General features: G+C 36.6%; 1 protein-coding gene across 1 annotated transcript in view; it reads left to right on the top strand.

Moving 5' to 3' along the window:
• LOC124619211 (ninein-like protein) overlaps window positions 1-25,880 on the top strand; it is a 152,201-nt gene that overhangs the window by 69,322 nt on the left and 56,999 nt on the right. The window contains exons 11-13 of the mRNA XM_047145431.1: window positions 6,010-6,251; window positions 8,167-8,267; window positions 13,517-13,660. Coding sequence (XP_047001387.1) covers window positions 6,010-6,251; window positions 8,167-8,267; window positions 13,517-13,660 — 487 coding nt within the window. The remainder of the gene's footprint in view (window positions 1-6,009; window positions 6,252-8,166; window positions 8,268-13,516; window positions 13,661-25,880) is intronic.

The raw sequence follows: 25,880 nt of genomic DNA on the forward strand, positions 1-25,880 counted from the left end.
TTTGCGCCAACCAGTTCCAAACACAGCCGACTAATACGCATCAGCTGCTTCAAAAGTGGCTCACGGAAACTGTGTCTGCAGGCAGTGAATGTAATAAGGACAAGCCTAGTAGTATTATGAACAGCAATAACAACGGAAATGTTATTGCGAACTTAAATATGCTGTCAAGACTTTTGAAGAGTGCTGTGAAATGTTAGTACTGCAATTGTGAAGATAGTATTGGCATTTCTGAGGATATTTCAGCAAGGAAGGGTCTTTCAAGTTGGTTAGTGATTGCCTGTAACTCGTGTAAGAGGCACAGTGATACTATGACATTGCCAGTAACTGAGAGTTGACATTACATTGTAAATATTCAGCTTTGTATTGGAAGGGGAAGGAGAGCTGCCCAGACTTTTTGTGCAATGATGGATTTGCCTCCACCTCCACTGAGGTTTGACGGATACAATAAATTAATACATAATGCTTTATGTGGAGTAAGTGAACATTCAACGAAAAGAGCAGCAGAAGAAGCAGTAGCCTTGTCTGAGAATACAGACATTGTAGCAGCATTTTATGGATCTTGGCAGAAGAAAGGTCATACTTCTCTGAATGGGGCTGTAACTACCACATTTATTGAAACTGGTAAGGTACTAGATTATGAATGTCTAACAAAGCTCTGCCAGGGTTGTTCTAGTAAATTTATTGGCACCCATGTTTGTGAAAAGAACTGTGATGGGCCAAGTGGAAACATGGAAATGAAAGGAGTTCTAAACATTTTTAGAAGATCAGAGGTCAGCCGTGGTGTGAGGTATGTAGGCTACCTTTGGGATGGAGACTGTAAAGGACACACTACTGTTGTTAATGACAGACCGTATGGGAACATTCTGATTGAAAAACTTGAATGTGTTGGGCATGTACAAAAAAGAATGTGAGCTCGGCTGAGAAAATTATGTAACAACTTCAGTGGAAAAAAACTGTCAGACAGAAAACACATAAGTGGACCCAGGTCATCTCACAAAAATTGAAATTGACTCTTTGACTCAATATTATGGACCAGCAATAAGGAGAAATGTAGGAGATTTTGAGAACATGAGACAGGCTGTTTGGGCAACATGGTTTCATAGTGTGTCAACAGATGAAACTCCACAGCATGGTTTGTGTCCAAAAGGGGAAGATTCGTGGTGCAAGTACTGGTTGAGCAATGCTACAGGCATACAATATACCCACAAGCATTTCTTACCACTTGTAACGTATGCAATTAGGCCTATATATAGGAATCTGGTAAATAAAACTCTACGTAGGAAATGTATGCAAGGTCTCTCTTAGAATGCAAATGAAAGCTTCAACAGCTGTATATGGGAGAGACTACCCAAAACTGTATTTGTTGGGATGACAGTGCTGAAAATTGGTGTACTGGGTGCAATAACAACATTAAGTGATGGTGCAATTTCAAGAATCAATGTCATGAAGAAATTTAACATCCAGATGGAAAGGAATATGGCTTCAGCTCTAACTGCTATTGATAAGTGGTGGGTAGCCGAAGCAGAGACAGCTGTAGGAGCTGCTGCCAAGGAGTAAAAGATAAAGAAAAGAATGAAGAGAGAGAGGGAGTCTGAAGGATAAGGAAACTGGAGGACAACTGGAGTATGCAGCTGGAATGTTCTAAACGAGTGTAGTGGTAAGTTAATAAATCTGTAAATCTTCTTTTGCAATTTACTGAAAACTCGAATTTTCGTTATTCAGGTACATTTTTCTCCTTAATGACTGAAGTTAAACTCACAAAAATTGGTACAGATATTTAGAATGACCTCCTCTACCTCCCTTGCCTACTATTCCCTGAAAAATTTATAACGTGATGACATCAGTGATAATTGAGCTACATTTTTAAATATTTTTGTTGTAATAAAATAAATTGCTTGTCTTTTTCACAGATCAGCATCAGGGAAGGAAACTGGAGGCATAAAACACTAATGTGAATCTGTACTCTGACTCTTTTTCCAAGCTGTGCAGTCAGTGGTTCCAAAGAAAATGGTACCGCAGTGAAATAGTGTTCCTTTTTTTATACTATTATAAATATTGTTGTAGGTACCAAAGTATAATAAATATCTCAATGATTTTTTGCGAATTGCTTTGACTAATGACCCTAATTGTGTGTAATAATTTCGAGCTATGAGGGTGAAGATAATGCTAAAAATGCAGCCCGTTGAGGGGCGTGTCCCCTTAAGCAGCCTACAAGCTCTCAACCAGTGCTTCCGTAGACAGCCTTTGGTAAAGACTATCCAGGAGTCTCTTTATGCTCTCTGCGACAGTGGACTTTCAGTGACCTTCATTTAGACCCCAGGACATGTCGGGATACTGGGCAATGAACTTACTGACCGCCTGGCCAAACAGGCCACCAGTAAACCATCTCTGGAAATTGGCCTGCTGGAGACCGATTTGCAATCGGTCTTCCGCCGCAGAGTTTTCGCGATCTGGGATACTGAATGGCGCACCTTGAGTTCATGAAATAAGTTCCGTGTTATCAAGGAGACAACAATTGTGTAGCAGTCCTCCATGCAAACCACTCGCAGGGAATCTGTTATCCTTTGGCAGCTTCACATCGGCCATACGTGACAAACACATGATCACCTCCTCCGTCAAGAGGACTCACCTCAGTGTCACTGTGGCTCCCTTATGACTGTCATCCACACCTTGTTAGACTGCTCGGTTTTAACCGCTCTGTGGCAGATTTTTAACCTTTCCAGCATGCTACCTACAGTGTTTGGTGACAATGCCTCAACAGCAGATGTAGTTTTACATTGTATTCATGAGGGTTTTTTTTATCGTACCAGGGTGGGCGTCTGGTCTTCTCTCAGAGGCGTCCACCCTCCCTCCATTTTAACTCTCTGTCTCTTTCTTTGCATCTGTTTGTCTTGGTTTTTGTCTTTTCCCTACATGTGTTCATCTCGCCTTGTCTTTTTGGGATGGACATTTTTGTGTGTTTCAGAGTGGCTGACTCATCCTCTTTTATTCTTGTGATTGGCCAGCCCAGACCATCTGCTCTATGGTTTTAATACCTTCCTTCCTTGTGGTGTACCTTTTTCCTGTTTTGTTCATTTCTTTTGTTTTCTCTTTCGGTGTGGTTCCCCTTTCCTTTCCCCCCTTTTACTTTCAAAAAACTTGATTTGGCTGTTGTTTTACCTTGAGCCTTGCTTGTATCAGGAAAAAGGGACTGATGACCCTGTAGTGTGGTCCCTTTACACCGCAACCCAACCAACCAACCAAACCTGGATACATGTTCCCAGAAGTACTGCCAACATTCACACCGCAAAACCAGCCTCTGCCCCTAACACAAGTGCAACCATCTGAAGCAAACCCACTACCTGAACAGTGAACACCTTCTGGATGCTGAGTGCACTTCCCTGCAAGATTTTTAGATGACTCTCCACATCCACCAATGGGGCTGATGTTGCAGTGTAAATTGTCTAGTATTGTGTTCACCACAGCTGTTAAAGACCTGATGCACCAGCCACCAGAGGTGCTGTTTTTTGGCATTAGCAGTTGAGTTGTTCTTGATATTCCTTGCGACGTTCCGTGAAAGTGACAGTGAGCTGGAACTTCCTTGCAAACAGGAGCAACTCTTGACTAGTGCTAATCTAATACAGAAAACTAGTCTCAAGTGCTTCCAGAATATCTTTTTCTGTCTTCCGTTTACATTAAAAAAGTTTGTCATTTCTGCTACATGAGTGTTCATATTTTGTGTGCTCTTTTTGTTGAGTTGGTTGAACACAATAACATTATTAGTTAACACTTAGCTGCACCGACAATCCCATAAAATTATCGAACCATCATGAATATATGCAGTAAATTTTCAGCTGTTCCAGTATTATTCAGCTTATTCTGAGGTTGGTTTGATTCTTTATACTAGTTGTTAATGTATACTGTGTAGTTATTTTGAAATAATAGTGCATACTTACATACAATGCATGACAACATAAATGAAAACAGGCAGTGCTAGTGAATTACTGTTGTTTGTTTTAATAATATTGAAAAGTTATAACTTTCAAAATAGGGAGCATAGAGATGTAAATTTTCTCAGAGGTGTAATTTGGTGATGTCTTCAAGATCTATTAATCAAGAAATTTTTAGACATGGTGCTGTACTTCATGTAGTTTGCTCAGAAGCAGTTCTTGAGGAAGGTGAATGAACAAGTTTTGGGAACATTGTACAACGATTTTAGAATACCTGAAGAAACACATACACACTATATATAGGGCTTGAAAAGTAGCATCTATTTTTGGTAAAATTCACATTTGTTTTTGCTGAAATTCAATTTGTTTGTGTGTGTGTGTGTGTGTGTGTGTGTGTGTGTACATTATATACAAGATGTCAACCCTGACAGTAAACAAACTGGGATACTGGAATTATGACTGTCAGAGGGGAGAGGAGCGGTATAGGGAAACAAGGGCAGATGACTACTTTGCGTTCTGTATTTCTGTGAAAGCAGATCTAACATGTGGTGACAAAGATCACCGATCCCTTCTGGTGTTATGAGGGTCATAATCCAGTCCCATGGTGGACCAGGATTAGTCTCTTCACTAATTTCAAAATAAGAAAAGAAAACAATGAACAACACACAACACAAAGCTTACTGAGGTTCACAGTATCATAAGTGAAATATGAAAAAAAATTGTTCAGGCCCAACATCTACAGGCATTTCATGCAACCAAAGTTCAAGAGACCCACCACCTAAACCAACAACATTAAAAAGTCTCCATTATACCAAATCTTGAACTTAAAAGAGCAAGCAGACATATCCATTTCTTTCTTCAGGGAGATACTAGGCCCACAGGTGAGTACTACATTGCATTACACAGTGTGTGTCTTATACAGACCATTCAACCACCCACATATTGGCATGGCACGGCACCAGAGTATCAAACACACTGATACTTCGTTGTGCTCATGCACTTTTTATTTTGAAGATTGGTCTTTGCTAGATGGTGTGCAATACCAGTAACTGAAAATTAGTTACTTTTTAACATTTCTGTACAGAAAGTAAAGTTATTCCAAACTATTCCTGATATTTATTATTATTATTTTTTTTTTATTTAGCATGTGGCTAATACAGACATATTATGAAATTAAATTACTTATAGATATGTACATATTGACACACAAGAAACTTAAGTTTATCTTTATAACTGAATATCCAGTCCTTCAGTCCAGCGCACTGCATCTGGAGTTGCTAGCAGGAAGTCCTCTTTGGCACCGTGATAGGCTCAAATCCTGCATTCACTGACAATGTGGTGAACAGTCTGGTATGGAGCCCCGCAGTCACAAGCTGGATCAGGCAGCTTCTTCCACTTAAAGAGAGCATCTCTGCATCGCCCAGTAACAGTTCATCTGAATACAATTCGCTATAAAATAGTGTCCATTAGGTAATTTCAGGTTTTCACATTTTGAGGCAGAATTTGCATCTATATTCACATTTATTGCAAAATATTTGCTACTTGAGATACATGTGTTATGTGGTGAATATTTGTCATTAAACAGTTCGTCTGGTTTTTATAGCCATGGTACACAGTTTGTCAGCCAGGATGTCTTCTCAAAGTGCACAGTATTCCCGATTGGGAGAGACCCCAAAAGGAAAGCGTTTTTTGTGCCAACAAACAGACCTACTTTGTATGAAAGTTGTGTATTGCAAAATGTTTTATCTAGATTTCACATATGAATAACAGGCTCATCTAAGAGAAGTCAGAATATGTACTGAACTGACAAGAACATCATTACTTTAATGCTTTATGTGTGGTGAATATAAAATTCAAATACAGTACACAATAGAAAAACAGATTTATGTGGCTGGACAGTACTGTTTTCAAGATTTTACAGTAAACATTCTAAAGCAAGTAACCACAATCATAAACTTTTTAATTACTTTGTATTTAAATGATTTTAATTTCGTTAAAATATTTGCTGCATACACTATGTTGAGTTCTTAAAGTATGTGATTGTAATTGAAATAAAATGTATCTTGATTACTAATTTAAGGTCACCACCACCACCACCACCACAGCACCAGGCTGGCACAGAGAACAACAGTGAAACTGTTACTGATGAGGTGGGGTCGGCAGCAGTGGGTGGAGGAGTTAAAAGAAGGGGAGAAAGTGCTCTGATTATACCTCAGGAAGAAAACCCTGAGGATGATAGTCCTCGCCTTGGAAAAGTACGGCGCTGTACGCCTGTTGTAAGCAACCATACTGATGTTGTGGATGATGTCATGAACATGCAGGGTAAGGCTTTTGTTAGTTACTGGTTACAAAATTCGTGTCAGATTTATACTGTGGTCAGGCAATAAATCTTTTCTCCCTGGTAGTGTTAGTATATTATTGAAGGGATGATCAGAAAGTAATTTCACATTTTTAACCTCATAAAACACAGTAATAAAGGAACACATTTGATTTTGGTTTTGATGCTCGGTCTTCTTACATAGTCTTTGAAAATATCAATATGTTCCGACTTCATGCAGTCGTACTGTAGTATTTGAGAAAATGACTGACATTAATAGACTATGATTATTCAATTCTGAAATCAAATACTGATCCAAATTTGTGAAAGGCTGAAGAATATCTTGTAGAATACTGAAGGGGATATCAAAACAGATAGACATTGAGTTTATTGCTGTAATGAAGTTACACACTGAATACCATTGGCTACTCTAAAGCTTAATAGCTAACCCAGTGATATAGTGACTGCACCAGGCATCCAGTACATCTTTCATACAACCACTGCATAACAACTGACAAAGTGTGTAGCTGTGTGTTCCACCACTAAGGGGGTTTCATTATGACTTTTTACAAAATAATCTACTGAAAGGATTGTTCATGGAGGTATCGTATCATAAATGTTGACTGATCAGGATAAATACATATGGGGAAAGTACATGAACAACCATCAGCTCTATAAGGAAATGATGACAATGAAAATTTGTGCTGGACCGGGACTCCAACCTGGATTTCTCACTTTACACAAGCAGTTGCCTTATCTGCTTTGGCTATCCATGCATGACTCACAGCCAGCCCCAAATTTCCATATGACGTCATTCCTGTGTCAGAAATGTGCTCTTACACATGTTATGTAACTGACATACAGTGGAGAAGATTTTAATTGAAAATAGCCACCAGTGAGTTGCATCATTTCTATATCATAAGAGAGGAACTCTTAGTGAACATTGTGAAAACAAGTGAGAAAACAAGTGAACACAAATGGAAAAGATAATGAAATGTGAATGGAAAGACTCATTTCTGCATAGTACAGCAGCAGCATTAAGAAACTTGAAGTGTATTTTCATCAAATTCTCCCACCAAAACATCTAGTGATTTTATATGATGATGGCACACAATAACAAGGTGAGCATGCGAGCATACCATTGATTAGATCATAGAATGTGGGTGAGAAGCCACACACTTCAGAAGATCTGGCCCCATTGGACTGCCATCTCTTCAGACAATTAAAGAAAGCTCATTGGTGCATGTGACAGTGCACCAGAGGCTGACAAACAGAGGCGGTGGTGTGGGAAATTTTTGTTTTCCAAAGGCAAATAGAGGTTAAATTGAAAGTGAACAGATTGCGTGCTGTTTAAATTTTTGTCATTTTGTTATGGGTAATTAATAATAATTCTAAAAAAAGGTATATTTGTTGCTAAAAAAATTAGATGTATGGGATATATCACATAAACTGTTGAGCTTCAAATATCTATGTATTCCTTAACAGTGTCAATATTGTGCTTGACTGTAGATAGTTTCTGCTTGTGACAAGAGTTTTCATAAGTCCTTGTTGCTTTAGATCATATAATTTTATTCACACAGAAATTGACATTTCCTTCAGTCGTTTATTATTGAATTGTAGTAGTTATTAATACTGTTGTAACATTCATCAGTGAGATATGTTCTATCTTGTAACAGTCAATGACATAAGGCAGGTACTTTTCTTTTTAGATGCATATGCAATCGCAGATGAAACTGAATGAAAAATAAATTGTAAGTGTGGTATGATGTTTATTAGGCTACTTCCATATGAAGATCACACTATTGAATGTGTGGAACATTCTGTTCCTACATAGTTTTCTGGTGGTTATTAATGTGCCCCAAAATAAACTTCCTCTCTGTACACAAATTATATACTTCACGTATATCTTCTCAATTTCAGGCCTTCAGATACATCCTTCTGCTAAGAGTCAGTGCATTGTGGATGCTGACATTGATGTGGATGAACCAGAGTCTTTGGATTCAAATCCTGCACTGTATAGGGTGAGTCAAAAGTTTGAGCTACCTGTTTCCCTATTTTCTGATGACCTGTCTGCTAATATTCATCATACACTAGTGTTGATACTAACACAAGTGAATCTGCAACATGAAGCACAAAATTTGTATATGTAGTAACTATAATATTTACAACTTCATCAGCACACTAAAGATCTAGCATTGAAATTCACTATTTTATTCACTACTTCTTAGCTCTTTTCTAGATAGAACAACTAAGTTACATTTTCTATGACAGAAATGGCAGAAGTTTAAGCCTGGTTGTGCAGTGAAAGGCAAAGTGTAGGGCACTAAGTCTTCTACTCTACACTTTTTAACAGTAATTATCACAAATTAATGAATAATGTTGGTTATGATATTTGTGTTATAAGGTAATCTAACAATCACTATTGTACTCTGTTTGTGTATCAGGTAAGATAAAAAAGGTACTTTATGTGGCCAAAGCTTTTGTGTTTTATCCTCATGGTCCCTATTTATCGACAGACTTCTCTAAATTTACCTCGTGTCCCTCTACCAAATATTTCCATTTAACAAAGGAACCTTGTGGTTTGGCCTTCTCCAGTTCTATTCATACTTATAGGAGTGTCCAGGCATCAGTTTCCTAAAGCAGTATGACACAGTTCTTAAAAAAAAATCACCAGTAAAGATTAGTTTTCCAAGTGCTGTTAAATATGGGCCATACCAACATGTTGCAGTTCTAGCATTGCATCTCTGAATTTGTTCAGCGCTGCTGTCATGCCCAACTTGGTAAGGACTCCAAATGCTAGAGCAGTGCTGTAAAAATGGACATACAGATCTCGTACCTGTGGTTTCCTTGACAGAAGGACAGCTTTCCGAGAACCCTTCCAACAAATCTAAGCCTGCCAGTTTGCATTCCATGCTACAGATTTCATATGGCTTCTTGGTACTACTACTAAGTCTTTAAATATAGGGGAGCTTCAGATGTTTGTTGCTATTCTTGCAATTGGACCCATCTCCTTTGTTATTGACATTACCTTGCATTTATTCACTTTTAAATAAATCTGCCATTCATTGTGCTAAGTGGAAATATTCTCCAAGTTTTACTGCATTCCATTATGATAGTCCAACAATGATGCTTTCCTGTGGACAACAGGATCATATGTGAACAACGTGCAAGTGCTGCTGATCCTGTCCGATAAATTGTATATACATGGTGAACCAGAACTCCCCTGACAAGCTTTCAGAAGTTGCTGAGGGATTCCCTTGGAGTATTTTGGTGTAGGGACGTATGGTCTCCGGGAGCACGTGAGAGTTAATGAATATTTTGTTTTTTGCTACAGTTATCTATATTACACTGATAAAAGTGCACAGCATTGCAGATGTCAACAGTATGTGCTATTTGTCTAGTTTCCATACACTCGTGGTTGCTGCTGTTAACAACAGTAATGCCCTCTTTAACCCATTGTCCTCAAGCATGCATTCAGTGCTTCTCGGATCTGTCTAGGGCTTTGTTTCCTGACCGCGTTAGTCGTACATTAACAATGGTACACAGTTGTACTGTGGGTAGGTTTGCTGATGAAGGGTTGTCCGATATGCACCTCATGTATGCTTTCAGTGAATGCAGTGGAAGAGCAGCATGACGGCAACCACGTCTTGGTTTTGCATTAGTCTGTGTTGTGTGTTGTACTTTTTGAGATTTGCTTATTACACGGTTCTTTTCTGTTGTGAAGCTATGACTGTGGTAACAACCGAATAAATGATAATTTTATTGTTACACTTTAATAAGCTGCCAGAGACCATGTGTCTCTTGCACCAGAATATTCACAAGGTATCCTCAAACAACACCGGAAAGTCTCTCGGTGGAGTTTTGGTTCACCCTGTATGTTTTCAGAACATTAGCAGTGTTGTAATGGTTCCTTGGGACACACCTGATGCTACTCTCATTTATATGTAGGGCTCTATTTAATCCAGTTGAAAATACTGTTTCGAGATGTAAGTTGGTTATTAATTGACAATGTGATGCAATGTCAATGGTTTTTCTGGAAGCCAGTAAGAGGGAATCACGGCATTCCTACTTGCAGTACTGCGACAATAAAACATGAAGAATAGCCAGCACTACAGCAGCAATTAAGTAGGATTGCTGCTCGGTAGTAGCAGTCAGCATGGGCCAGGAAGTGCTATTGTTACTGGAGTACTAGTTATTCTTTGTGTTTTACTTCCCTCTTAACACATATCAATAAAACAAATATTGCACTAGACTAATTGGGAACCACTTTGTTGAATAGACATATAAAAATCTACGTTAAAAGTTATTTTGTTCATAACGGGAAACAGACCGACTCTTTCCATTGATGGTGGGCATCTTATGAAAGAAGTCATGAGCAGTATTTGTTTCGATGACTCTTATTACACATCACAAAAGTGAAATTGCAGATACATCCCAAAACACCAGATAAAATATGCCTGATAACTCTTGTAAGAGACACTCCATGCATGTGAATAAAATTTTAAATGTGGAACTTAATATTTCTGATATCAGTCTGCTGTCTTTAGTTTCAACCCCAGACTGATCTGCGAGAGATTGGATGAAAAGTGTAGATCCTCTTATCAACCAGAACTTCTGAGCAACTTTTTGTGGACTTACCCATATCCCATTTGTTGGCTGCTCGAGTTGCCATCAAGTTTTCTCCATCAAATTTTCACGTGTTCTCTTTTGTAGCGAGAATATAGAAGCTTCTGTATGTCATATCTTTTCTGTAGGAAACAGCAGAGTTTGTTCGAATAGTATTACTGATATAAAGAGTCTGCATCCATATTCCCATGATATTTAGTTGCAATAAATTTCATTCTTAATCTTTGCATATGACACACTGTTAGCAAAGGCTTTGCAAATATTGTGATTGTAATTTGATTACCTTCCTGCTGTGACTGAAAGCAGTTGAATGTTGTTTACCATAAAGTGTGTTGCCAATAGTTACAGTAACTTTAATTTTCAATAAGAATTTTCTTTTAATAACCATCTACTTCAAAGTATTCACTTCTCAAGATAGATAGTTTATTGCAAAATGAACCTCCACTTTGTTGCTTAATACAGCATAATGACGATAATACGTACTTACAGAATTTATGTTAATATTATATATAACACATTTCAAAATACAGGGTAAGTCAAAAAGGACTTTACAACTATGAAATGATATAGAAATTTATTGAGGTAACTTGCAGAATTGGTAGATGTCATTTTGAAGCAAACAACCTCAAGTTTGATTTCTGTAGTGCATCAGTACCCCATTCTGCCACCAGGAGCATCAGCCAGTAAAATGGCTACTTTCACTGGTGTGGAGCATGCTTTGGTTTCATGAAATGAACACTGCAACAACTGTTCAGCATAAATTTTGCACTGAATACACTAAAGAACCTCCAAGCAGATCTACAATTTACTGTTGGCACAAGAACTTTGTTGAGATGCCCCAACAGACACCAAACTTCGGAAACTGGAAAGAAATGTCTTTGCAACTGGTTCTGTAACAGACACACCACACAGTGGAAGACCTGATAAATACGACAACAATAATGAAGTCACTGAAAGCTTAAATGCATCATTGCGTTGTTCACCAGCCAAATCAACAAGGTAGTGGTTGGCAGAGATGAACATTCCCAGAACCTCTATGCATCATTGGATGAAGAAAGGAGATTTCCATTTATTTCAACTCTGCATCATCAGTGAATGTAGTGATCATGATCGTGCTTTGTGATGGCTTCATATTGGCGAAGTTGCTAAATTTCAGGCAAAATCTTTTATTAGTCATAAATCTGTAACTAAACAACATATTAAAATATTTGCATATCTTCGTGAATCAACCTGTATAATATATAAAGAGGAAATGTTGTTGCAAAAATCTCAAAGTTCTTAACAGATTTACTTCTGATTTAATGCGATACTTTAATACACATTCAGATTAACATAGACTATATATTTTTTTAGATAACAATGTGCAGTACAGGTTTCCTGTTAAAACTGGTTACCAGAACGAAAATGCGATGCTGTGTTGTGCCATCAAAATGTGTGGTTTAGCTTTATTTTCCTCTGTCACTTTTAATAACTATAGCAGGACTTTTAAACCATTAGACAAATTGTTTCTCCCTTATATATTCTTTCTCCTTAGTTTAAATAAAAATTTTAAAAAAACCAAATAACTTGCATTTATGGCTTATTGATTCATAAGAATACTGCTATGGGAACTGAATCGTCTGAAACTTTGTAAACCTCCTCGTTCACAGTTTAAAATTATACAAAATACTGTCATTGGAGCTACTATCCTCACAGGCCCAACAGTTGGAGAGACGTCTCTTGTACACCATATACCAATGAACCCAACCAATTTACCCACTCATTTTAAATGACTTCAGTTCCCAATCGAGGTTTTGTTTGCAGTAACAGTAAACAAGGCCCAAGATCAGGGAGAGGGGGGGTAGCGGAGATTGGAAGAGAGAAGTGGAGGGAGGAGGACGGAAATGATGATAGAGATGGGGAAGGAGGAGACAAAGAGAAAAGGAGGAGAAGGACAACATGTCTAGAGGGAGGAGGAGGAAACAAACAAAGACCGGGAGGGGGGGGGGGGGGGGGGGAAGAGTAGGTGATGGACATAATGGGGTAGGGAGAAGGAGATGAGGACATATATCCAATTCCAATACACATTTAGCAATTGTGAAGCATTGCCGGGCTCCCTAGCTATGAATGCGCTGATATTTGTCAGTTATTCAATTTGATTTTCAAAGACTGAAAACAAATTCATGTTGCATACAAATATCTCACACATATTATAGAAGAAACAAAAAAATGCCTCCAAAATGAATCTGGATAATGTTTCAAGTTTGCGTCCCAATCCAGCATGTAGCTTCAATCTGTTGAAAGTTTAAAAAATGATTACATGAAAAGAACTGCACCATAAGTTTTATGTAGAATTGGCCACCCAATACACCTCTTTGTAAATTAGTGTTTTGTGAAGCATATATTGTTTACTTAATTCTGCCATTTTAAAAGAAATTGATACTTTTACATTGCACACAATAAATTGTAAAACTAAAATACTATAAATTGAAAGTGGGTTCATTACGATTTTTCTTAATTTAGGGTTAATGTAAATTGTGTCTTATTTCCAGGATTTTTTTCTTATCTGATGAGAAATTTTTCTAGCACAAATTCCCTCTCATTTTCTGTCTTCAGATGTTATTGCTCAGTTGTTGTCATTTTAGCTTCTTCTTTGCTGTTTTAGGATGATGAAACTACAGGAAATAATGTAAGAACTTTTCCTCATCCAGCTGGAATAATAACCAAGGACAGGTCTGAAGTTGAGCGCTTACAGATGCGTATTGCTGAGTTGGAGCAAAGGCTGTCACAACAGAACAGCAAGCTTATGGTGAGTTAATTTTACCACTGGAATGAGTGGAAAGTGTTAGAAGAATGCTATTACTGGAATAGCTGTAAAAATATCAGAACTCTATATGTGCTTTAACCATTGCAAGGGGTGTAATACTATGAACAGAACCATGTGGTAATTTTTTTAGTGTGAAAAGTGGAAGGAGAAAGAACTATGCAGTAAAGATAAGATAGTTAATATATTGTGAATATTATTAAGACTGCTTGCAAGAAATTTCGGTCCAGTTGTTGTAAAGAACCCATTTGTCCAAACAAAGAAAAAAGCATGGGTATTCTTTTATTTTGAAGCTAATCTGTCAGATGGATTTGTGAGACAAGATAAATTGAATGGACCTGTAGAAAGATGTTTAGATATAGTCAGGAAACTGATTAGAATTATAAAAAAAGAACACTTATGTTGATGCAAAATGGAGAGGTGTGTGAATTCCTTGTTCAGGAAGGAAAAGAGCAAAATGTTTGGACATGGAGATCTTAATTGTAAAATATCCACTGTCCATAACTCTCTTAAGCAGATAAATTAGTATTTAAGGAAAACAATACCTACATTTTCAGAAAAGAATTGCCCCAAGAAGTTATAACTGTTTTAGTATTAATATTCACAGCGTGACTTACTTACATTTATATTGAGGATTTATGTAGACGGCAGAGAGGTGTTTGCAAGATGTTTGTTGATTCTGCTACTGCTAGATTGAAATATAATGAGCAACTGAACCATTCAACTCCACTACAATAATAAAGATAGTTTACAAAATTTCTGAAGCTTTTGTGGCCACTTGTTGACAAACTACCTGTTGGCTTCAGTCTCAGGTTTTTTGGCTGATGCTTGTTTGATATTTTTCTGACATTTTGCCAGTACGAGTGGCTGACACTTTCAATCCTTCATGTTGCTGGTGCCCAACTTTTGTTTCATATTTTTCTGATGTTACACAAGCACAAGTGGCTGGCACTGTCAAAGCTTCACCCTTGATTGCCGGTGGCCACCATCAACAAAGAATGAAGTTTGACAATGCCGTCCACTCATACTGGCAAAAAATCACAAAAGAAATGAACAAAAATTAGCCTGAGACAGAAGCTAACATGCTATTTGCCAAAGATAATTAACATCAGTTTCAAACTTTTTATTTTTATTTTCGAGCTGATATCCTAACTATATTACTTTATTTGAGACATGAACATTGAGGACAATTACTGACACTTGTTTTGTGGCACTCACAAGGTGTATCTGCTCCTTTATCATTATGAAATTGGTTCTCTACTGCTATGAGATTTGCTCTTTAAATGACAGTCATTCAGCCCGTGTCCTATGGCGGCTGCTTCTGCTCTCCCTAGAAAATTTGCCATCAGTATTATACAAACTGTATCAATTGTATAAAGTTCCACATGGAAGCTGTGTAAAACACAAATGCAATTCTTCAGGTTCTGAACCATGTCATATTATCAAACTTAACTGGCCTCTGTTTCAAGAATTCAACTCCTCATTAGTACTATGAGATTATAATCAAAGTGCAGCTACACACAGAGGTCCAGTGTGGGCTGTAATTATTGTGTGGCATCGAAACATGATAGATATTCTAATATGTTAACGCAGAATCAATTTACACTGGAAGAAGTTAGTTTCAATTTTGGCCACCAGGTGCCAAATCTGGTGCTATGAATGCAAGAACGAAGTATAGAACTGTTTCCTTATGTAATGGATTAGGAACGAGACGTTAGGTCAAGCAAGTGAGGAAGGCATAATGTTGGTGTTATTATTAACCACCACTTACACAATTTGAGACCTGGGGACGTCAGTGAGGTGCTGTACAGCACCAGATTTGTATCTGGCGGTCAAAATTGGAACTAATTTTTTTCCAATGAAAATCTGTTCCTCGCTAACTCATTAGCATATCCACCAAGTTTTGCTGCATGTGCTATTTCTAGAACAATGTCTGCTGCCAGATGTTTGTGTAATCTTCTGAGACATTATTTGCCACCAATCTATTTTAAATGGCAAGGAAAATTCAATTGCTGTGGTATCCTCACTATCACCTATGGTGGCATTTCTTTTCATGGAGGCCTTCCAGAATACTGCTGCTGGCTCTGTTCCATTTCACTCGCAGTACTGACTGTGATATGTGGAATTCCAGTTTTTAATTTTCTGGGAAAATATGTACAATGAGGCAATGCTACAGAAGAATCAAGTAACCAAATCTTTTTGCACTTTCCTTTTACTTCTCATTCTTTATTATTCAGTTTACTGAATTGTAGAGATCAACTCACATGTTTTCTGCTTTCAGCTCTCCTCTGCCGTAAAATCTGTTGTTAACAATATTTTTTTATTTTATTCGTGAATTATTGCTGTTGTTTCATTTAATTTGCAATATCAGAGCTATAGTCATTGTACCAGGTCTATATTGGTTATGTATACGACAGAAGAGGATGACCTTACTGCCCTCAGATCCCATGTAGGAGAGGAGTGATGCTACACCACCACCCCCCTTTTTCACACACACACACACACACACACACACACACACACACACACACACACACACAAATAAAGGAATGGTGTTGGATTTGAATGTGTCTCAGCCCTGTTGCAGGTGTTGGTAAGCAGACATGCCTCTGCTATAGTTAATGGTTGAATGGTTTAACATCATTGCAGCACATTTCTGTCATCTATTTAAAAAAAAATACTAATTGGCCAATACATCCTTGCTGGACAGTAAAACTACAAATGATTTTGTGTTATTTATGAAAATATTAAAATGTTGATGTAAATTTATTATATCTACCTATTATATAAGAGTGATGTGGAAAAAAGATGTTTTATGGAGTGTCTGCTTTGCCTTAACAACCTCTTGGATAAATTACCTTATGCAACATGGGTGTCTGTCATATATAAACAGTTTTATGTGATGTTCTTAAAAAGCTATTGTATTTTGTTTATACTTAGTCATAGCATTGTGTTATTTCCTGGCAGCCTAAATATATACATTGCATACATAGTGAACTGATTATGAACTGTGATGTCAATATTAAGGAGATACGATCAAATTATTCAAAATTCATCTTTCTTTTATTAGTAATATTATAAAGCTGCATTACATCTCCTTTGCTTTTCGAAAAACTTTGCCAGTTGTTTCACAGTAGCAGTCATTAACAAATGGGTACATGTAGCTTACAACACTTGTACATGTAAGTAATAGATAATCTTACTCAGTTCCAGAACTGCATATTTTGGTTTCCTTCTCAATAATTTTAATTTACCTACCTATGCACTCCATCCTTCCATCTATTTTACCTTCTCCATAATGTCCTTCCTCCACTTTCTCATAAGCAGTTGAGGATGTCTGACATGTGGCTTATAGTTTTCAAGATTTTGATATTTTAATATGTTAAGAAGTTCCTACAAACACAGACATATATCTTGATTTTGAATTTTGGCACTATCTCTGATGACAATGTCACTGACAGGACATTACACTGTAGTATTCTATCCTTTCCATGAACTCAGTAAGTTTTACAGGAAGTGTACACTACAGAATAGCTCTATAATCAAATAGTGTGGTTGTAGTGTGAAACATGAAATGAGATTTATTCATCTCACAGTATACAATTTTCATATCATCTGTCAGTTATTGTCTGTGTATTTAGCAGTAGATAATTGATTATGGAAACAATAATGTTCTGAGTATGTTCCTGCAGCCCTTAGCAATATTTGATAAATTTTTGAGGTTGTCAGTGACATATGAAAGTATTTTTAGTTTGCAGTTGATTTCAATTCCTTATCAAAATTGCATGTTGTACCCATAGAGACATTTTATGCATCTGCATACATACTCCCTCAAGCCACAGTTTGGTGTGGGACGAAGGGATCCTGTACCAATATCAGTCATTTTCTTCTCTGTTCCTTTCGCAAATAGAATGAGGGGAAAATGTTTATATGCCCTGATAGGAGACCTAATTTGTCATATCTTCATGATCCTATGCAGCAGAATCATTCTGCAGTCAGCTTCAAATGCCAGTTCTCTTCATTTTCTCAGTAGTGTTGAAATGAACATCACCTTCCCTCCAGGGTTTCCCATTTGAGTTCCCGAAGCATATCCGTAATACTTGCATGTCGTTCAATGTACTGGTAACAAATCTAGCAGCCTGCCTCTGAATTGCTTCAATTCCTTCCTTTAATCCAACATCATGTGGATTGCAAATACTCGAGCTGTACTCAAGAATGGGTCACACTATTTTCCTGTATGCAGTCTCCTTTACAGATGAAACACACTTTCCTAAAATTGTCTCTGTAAACCAAAGTCAGCCTTCCATGCCACAATCTTTACATGCTCATTCCATTTCATATCCATTTGCAGCACTGCATCCAGATATTTAAATATCATGACTCTGTCAAACAGCACACAATTAATGCTGTATTCAAACATTACGGTTTGTTTTCCTACTCATATGCATTGACTTACATTTTTCTACGTTTGGAGCCAGCTGCCATTCATCACACCAACTGAAAATTTTGTCTAAGTCACTTTGTGTCCTCCTACAGTCACTCAGTGATACACCTTCTCATACACTACAGCATTATCAGGAAACAGCCACAGATTGCTGTTCACCCTAGGTCTTGTACGTATATAGAAAGTAACAGCAGTCCTGTCACGCATTTCTGGAGCACTCTTGATGATACCCTTGGCCCTGAACATTCTCCATGACAACATACTGGGTTCTATTACATAAAGAAGTCTTCGAGCCACTCGCATAGTTGAGAACCTGTTCATCTCGCTCATACCTTTGTTAACAGTCTGCATTTAGGTGACCAGTGCCATAGAGTACTCTTTGCAAAACTAATGACTTATTTGTTCTCAACTGTTTCACATGTTTCTGTCTGCCAGGGGTGCCTATTACTGTGTCCTCTGTACAGGAGCTTGTACGATGGTCAAACAATGTTTATGAATCTCCCTAGTGAACATTTTCTGAAGCACTAAATATTGCAATCTTCAACTGCCACACCAGACTGGTCAACAAGCAGCAGGATAGAAGCATTAGATCCACTTAGCGATTTTATGTAGAACTATAATTTGCTTGTGTTCTCGGCAAGATATTTTGCTAAGGTATTTCAGTGGCAGTTGTATGCTTTGCGCATCGATCTTCTTACAGAGGTCTGAATCTCTATAAACTTTTGCCAGTCATCATTTGCACATTTTCTGAATTTCATTGTTAAACCACAGTGGATCTTTTTTCTCCTTAATCCACCTACTTGGCGTATACTTTTGCAGAGCACGATTTCCAATTTGTAAAATTTGCTCATAATTCCTCTACGTCCATCATTTTGGAACTGAATGATGTCAGTTCATTGTCTAAGTGGGATGCTAACAACTTCTTATCTGCTCTTTGTAACAGAAATGCTTTCCTAGCCTTCTTGACTGATGTATTTTAATAACTTTAGTTGCTATGATGGCATCAATGTAATTAATCTCTGTCTCTATATTGATGTCAATATGGTCAGGCCTGTTTGTAGCTACAAGGTCTAAAATATTTCCAATATGTGTGGCTGCCGAACTAGCTGCTCAAGAGAGTTTTTGGAAAAGTATTCAAAATTACTTTACCAGACTGTCTGTCTTCACCCCCTGCAATGAATCCATAGATATCCCAGTCTATATTTAGTTGGTTGGTTGCTTCCAACTAATGTACTGGGTATTTCCATGCTACTGATAGTAGGTGATCTTCAAATGACTAAATCTGTCACAGTGCATTCAGGTGGCCAGTAAAAAACGCAACAACTTTATTTCGTTAGACGTGTTATACGTGACCAGACAACTTCACTATCACAGTGAAATGCTACCTCAAGAGAGAGAGTACTTCTGTCAGCAACAATGAGCACACACCTTCCAATGGCACATAATCTGTTTTTCTGATGTACATTCCATGACTCCTAACTATCTCAGACCTTTATACTTCGTGTTTCAGCCAGCTCTCAAGAAAAATTTGAGTGTGAGAGATTTCCTGAAGGATGCATCTTTTCATGAGAAGTGACCCAGTAATTATTAGGGATCAGAAAATGTAGCTTCTATTTTTGGCAAAATTCACATCTATTTTTATCAAAATTCACATGTACTTTTGGCAAAATTCACATGTATTTTTTGGCAAAATTCACATGCATTTTTTTGGCAAAATTCACATGTATTTTTTGGCAAAATTCACTTGTATTTTTTTGCCAAAATTCACATGTATTTTTTTGGCAAAATTCATGTATATTTTTGTGAAATTTCAAAAACTGACATCTATTTTTGGCAAAAATATGCATATATTTTTTTGCAAAATTTTTGTATGTTTTGCAAAATATGAATCCATTTTGTGAATTTAGAATCTATTTTTGTGAAATTCAAATCTGTATTTGCATATATTTTTGCCAAAATTTGCAATTTTTTTTTTTTTTCAAATTTAAAAGGTTGTCAGGATTCATGGGTGAAGACAAACAAAGCCTTAGTTCTTTGAAGTTCACTTTTAAAAAAGCACTGATTGGGAACTTTTTAACTGGAGTGTTTTCTTTTGCAAAAACTTCAACAGATTTTTTTTTCCCCTAATGGCCTTTGTATTCTTTGTTTGACTATATTTAAGCTTTCAACAAATGATGGTTCTGTTGAAAAGCAGCAGTGTTTCCCCACCAGAGAGCTGCATGTATCTTTGATTTCAGGTATTTCTTAACATTCTTTGTCCTTTCCCGCCCAATTTGGTGATTACAAAATCTGCATAATATTAATTCATCATGGGCATTCATAGCCATGTGACCCATGGTTGACAATACTACAGGTAGAATTGATAAGGCACTTAGTGTAGAAGTAGTTCCAAAAGTAACCCTATTCAAACATGAGGAAAAGAATTTCAGCACAGTTGAAAAATGTGACTGATTTTGTTTTTCAATGGCTATAATGCAAAGTGTGGATATCGTATAGTGACAGCCAGCTGCGAGCGTAAACAAACTGGAATTTTGATTGCACAAAGCGGAGCAGTGCAGGGAAACAAGCACTGACTCCATCTCGCAGGGCAGAAGCCTGTGTTCTTTAAAAGCAAGGAATGCCATTGTCACAGGGATCGCTGGTGTTCGTAATCGAAATCCATGATGGACCAGGATTAGTCACTTCATTCATTTCAAAATGAGAAAACAACTAGCAACGCACAACACAAGGCATTCGAAAATGGTTACCATGCAGTTGCTTGGGGGTTGGCAGAGTTTTGTTAACAAGATTGTTCAGGCCCGATCTCTAGCAGTTTTTGATGCTACCACCAATCAAAACATCCACCACCTAATTTGCCACATTAAAAGTGTCTTGTGTTATACCAACTTCTTAGCTTTAGCTAACAAATGTATGTATGTGTTTCTTTGTTATAAAATGCTAGGTCCCATGGCTGAGTGCAACATTGCATTACATGGTGTGCATCTTAAAGAAACCACTCAACTGCCCACAACAGGCATGGCACCAGCGCATCAAGTGCATTGGCATATTGCACTTGTGCACTTTTTATTTTTCAAACAGGTTCTGATGCATATTGTCTTTCCAAACTGGACTTTGCGAGATGATGTATAGTTCCAGTACCAGTTACTGAAAATTGGTTACATTTCCGATATTAAAATGTTGAAAATAAAGCTATTTCAAACCATCTCTGATAAAATAGTTCCTCTGGATTCAATTTGATATGAAATAGCGTCTATTAGGTAATGTCATGTTTTCGCATTTTGAGGCAGAATTCTCATTTATCGTAAAATGCAAATTTTTCAGTCCCTGATAATTACTGTTTTCATATTGACATCCTATTATTGGTATCCCTTTGCTCTACATGAAACTATCCTACATCAACTGTGCCTCACATGCCATTGGTGCCTCATTCTGTTACATCAGCACAACCTATCTCACTGATATTATGAGACATTTAAATAACTTAGATACTATATTTCAAGGGAAGGCTCTACTGATTGTCAACATATGTGATAAAATGTATGGACAAACTATATCTATTTGTGAGACACCTTGGTGCAGGGAATGGCAATTTTTTCATCTGTTTTCCTTATCTACAATTATCTTCACATATACTGATGGTTCATTGGTAAATCGTTGGCAGATTCATCAGAGTTTTGGGATAGGATTTGAACATATATAGCAATCCAATTTCAGTTGCATCAGCTACTGTACTTTCAGAGATACAATTAGAAGCAGTTATTTATAAAATAGCTATCTGCCCAAGTACAGATAGTACAGCAGCACTAATTTGTTATAATGGTACCATGATTAAAAATGAAGTGTTTTCTAAACTACACAGAAATGTGACCAACATTTTTTCTGAATATCTTTTTCTGCCACAAAATAAATAAGTAAATGAGTAAAAAAATAAAAAAAGTAAACTGCAGAAAGGCCTCAGCTTTACAGCCCAATATTGAAGACCATTCTGTCATTTCAGAAATGTGGGGCCTGACCGCAGATGTTTCATTACTTGTGAATAAAAAGAAATCTCATATTCCAAAAATGTAATTAAATGTTAGTATTTTTCATTTAGGTTTAAGTTTTCTGCTAATCACATTGTCTTACTGCCATATTTGCATTGTCATTGTTAACTCACTATTTGGGATTTTTGTGTACAATATTGACTGATCACATATGGGCCAGTCACAAACCCTTACCCGTGGGCATTGACGAAGGCCAATGATCTCAAGGTTATGGCCCTACTACCTGACTACCCGTGCCTGCAGGCACACATCTACCCATGGGTAGGAAGTCAAGGTGGAACAGCTTGCTATAGATGGTTTCTTTTTAACATTGATAATGTAGCACAGGACAGCCATCCTGTTTACTTCCACATAGAGAAGATTTTTTTGCTCTCTGCATGACATCACACACAATGTGCTGTGATACAACACACAGTTTTTATGTGGAGGAAAGGTTCATTACAAGACTCTTTTATTCTTATGTCACTTCCACAACCTGCTGCCTGTTCAACAGAAATTGACTCTTGTGAGAGACTGCATTTCACAGGGATTAAGGGTTTATCATTTTAATTATTGGAAAGAAAGGTCATGTTACTAAACAGTGCATCCTCACCTTGTATTAGTTTTTCAGCGTGTTATTAAGTATGCTTACATCCCAAACATTCGCTTGACCAGTTACTACTTCAGTCCTCAGCTGTTGGTTACGGAAATCTTTCCTCTACTGATATTAAAATGCTTTAAATCATTCTTGCTCATAGCAAAAACGTTTCCTCTGTAAAACTTTTGTGAATGCATAGTATATTTTAGAGTTTCATATTTGTGAGAAACCAGTAATTGAAAAGTACAGTAAATTGTTGAGTGTTAATATTCGTATTATATGCTTTTTTTCACTATGATGTATTCTGATTGTAACCTACAAAGATGAACTTAGTCATATATTATTTATTAAAAGGTGTTTTGTAGATCTCAATTACTTCTCATGTATTTTAAGGTCTACACTACTTGTAATACAAACAAATTGTTGTAGGCACACAAAATTAAAACATTTCACATCTCATACTATGCTGTGGGAAACTGTATTAATAACCAAGTGAAGGGATTCATTTCCATGTCTCCATTGGAAGAATGGAACAATTTGTTGTGTGCTTTCAGATTTGTGTTTACTGTGGTTACATAGTTTCTGACATAAGATTTAAAATCTTTGTTCACTTTCTTAAAAAAATTTTTGGGACTGTTTGATATTTATGTCAGCATAAAAAAGTGTGTCTTTCCATAGCAGAGATGTAAGATGTTCATCAGATCCACTTTTATGATGTTAATTACTGGAAGCATTTAAAACTCCAAAATTGTTTCTGAGATAGTCAGTAAAGTGTCACAGTTTATTACTTAAACTGCTATTAACTAAATGCTGACATTAATTTTAATTTACTGTTACATATCATTGAAAGCAAACCATAGCTGGGAGAATTTGTAATGTATAAATTATTTACTGTTTGTGCAGATAACTGAAAACATCCTGTCAACAAAATAGTTGAAGGAAATGTATCTACCTCATGCAAAATGTTTCAAAAAACAAATACAATTGAAGATTGTTACAAGTACATGAATTTTGTGATCACTGTAAAATGCCAATATTTTTATACAGTACTTTATTCAGTACTGGGTGCATAACATAATACTTTAACCAATGTATTTTCATTATGGATTATTTTTTAATAATATAGATAAGTGATACACAAGAAAAATTGCAGAAGAGTTAAATTAGGTAGCTATTTACTTTCTTTACAAAGTAAAAGACTTCTACATAGTTTACTACAATTGTCTTTTTGGCAAAGTTTGGTTCTCATATATGTACATATTCTTTCCAAACAAGCTATTCTATTTTCTTACTGTGTGAATCTTTGTTCCACAAAAGACTAATGTGAAAAATATAGGGTGCAAATCGTGCAAATTTTTGCAGTAGTAATCTGTTAATCATTAAGTGAATTCATTTATTGGATTGATGCTGTCTTTTAATAAGTTTTGCTTTTTAGATCATGTTCTACTTCTAAAACATGAAATTTGTTGCATACAAATGGTGCAGACTATACATTCCATTGATTCCAATAAACTGAATTTACTTTCTATTCAACTTCTCTTCAGATGGACCGAATTGTAAACATGGAATGCAAGTTCCAGCCTGTGTTACAAAGACTGGACGTTTAACTTATGTAGGCTTACAAATATTGCTTTAAATAAATTTTTTGAGTAGGCTTATACATAAAAATTAGATAGTAATGATGATGTGTATTTCATTAATGAGAAAAATTTAAAAGAAAGCATTAAGTAATTTATATAAAAAGCTTGGCCTATTGGATTTTGAACTGAACTGTAGGAACTAATTTATCCCAAAGATATTTATAATTCTTTCGCACATTATCTGTGTATGTTGGCAACATGCTGCAACACACATCTGCTGATTGTGAAACCTAAAAGTATGTGGGCAAAACTATTTGCTTAGTTATCTGTTGAATACAACTTATTGGTGCTACATGATTTTATGAAATTGTATTGCATTTCTAAACCTTAACTGCATGTTAGTAGCATATCTGAAAATAAATAATTTTGTATCACATGCTTTGATTATTTTGGTATATAAAATTCTGTATATTCATTTTCCTTTACCTTATATGCCCTTGCATGGTGGAATGTGAATTTTGTTAAGAAACAAAAACTGACTAATATTGTATTTCAGGGACAATCTTTCATCGAGTGTTATGGGAGACTGCTGGTATTCAGGGTAATCCTGCATACCAAAGAAAGCGAATATAGAGAGCAAAGAGTTGCAAATACAAGTCTTGAGAGATATGTTGGATTCCTGTGTTTGAAGATTCGACTGACAGTTTTTGTAACTATCAAGTGTAAATAATGTCAGTGTTTGTCAGGAAACACACTCCAGTGACTAAGCTCAGTCCATTTTTTCCTTGTTCTGTGGACAATAAATATGGTAATATAAAACGGAATGTGTCAAGATGAAGCATGGCTCCGTTTGTAAATGCCAGTTTGAGCAGACTAGACTGAAACAAAAGAATAAGAAAAAAGACTATGCAAAACCAACAGAAATTAAATAAATAGGTGATCAACAAGGCATTTGTCACCTTAAATAGGGAGGTAATAACAGCCATCTCAAAGTTCTCTGGAATTATGAAAAATTTGTAGGTAGGTTCACTGTTGTTTACTTTGAGCAGATTTTTGGGAAGTCATGACCATAATTTTTGTAATTTAATTTGTGTTCAGCCAAGAACAGCTTTTGAGATAATGCTAGGAAATAAGATTTGAAACGAAACTTCCTGGTAGATTAAAACTCTTTGCTGGGCCGAGACTCGAGCTCGGGAGTGACAGACAAAAGTCCCGAGTTTGAGTCTTGGTCCGGCACACAGCTTTGATGTGACAGGAAGTTTCATATCAGCGTACAGTCCACTACAGAGTTAAAATTTCATTCTGAAGATTTGAAATGTTCTGCCACTACTATGTAGGTGTGGCATTCATTTTGTCCACGTGATATAATCTGTCATGGGGTAGGGTTGTGGGATAGCACTACAAGATAGGATAAAAACAAAATATTATTATCGTCAACAGCAACAACACAATTATGAAGGGAAAGGTGAGCAGGGCACTAGCATTATAATTACATATAAAAGAGCCATAATAGTAAGAGAGTGGAAAGTTGTAATAGTAATATAATGGAATTACGGTATTA

Source organism: Schistocerca americana, chromosome 6 (genome assembly GCF_021461395.2).
Source record: "Schistocerca americana isolate TAMUIC-IGC-003095 chromosome 6, iqSchAmer2.1, whole genome shotgun sequence".
NCBI lineage: Eukaryota > Metazoa > Arthropoda > Insecta > Orthoptera > Acrididae > Schistocerca > Schistocerca americana.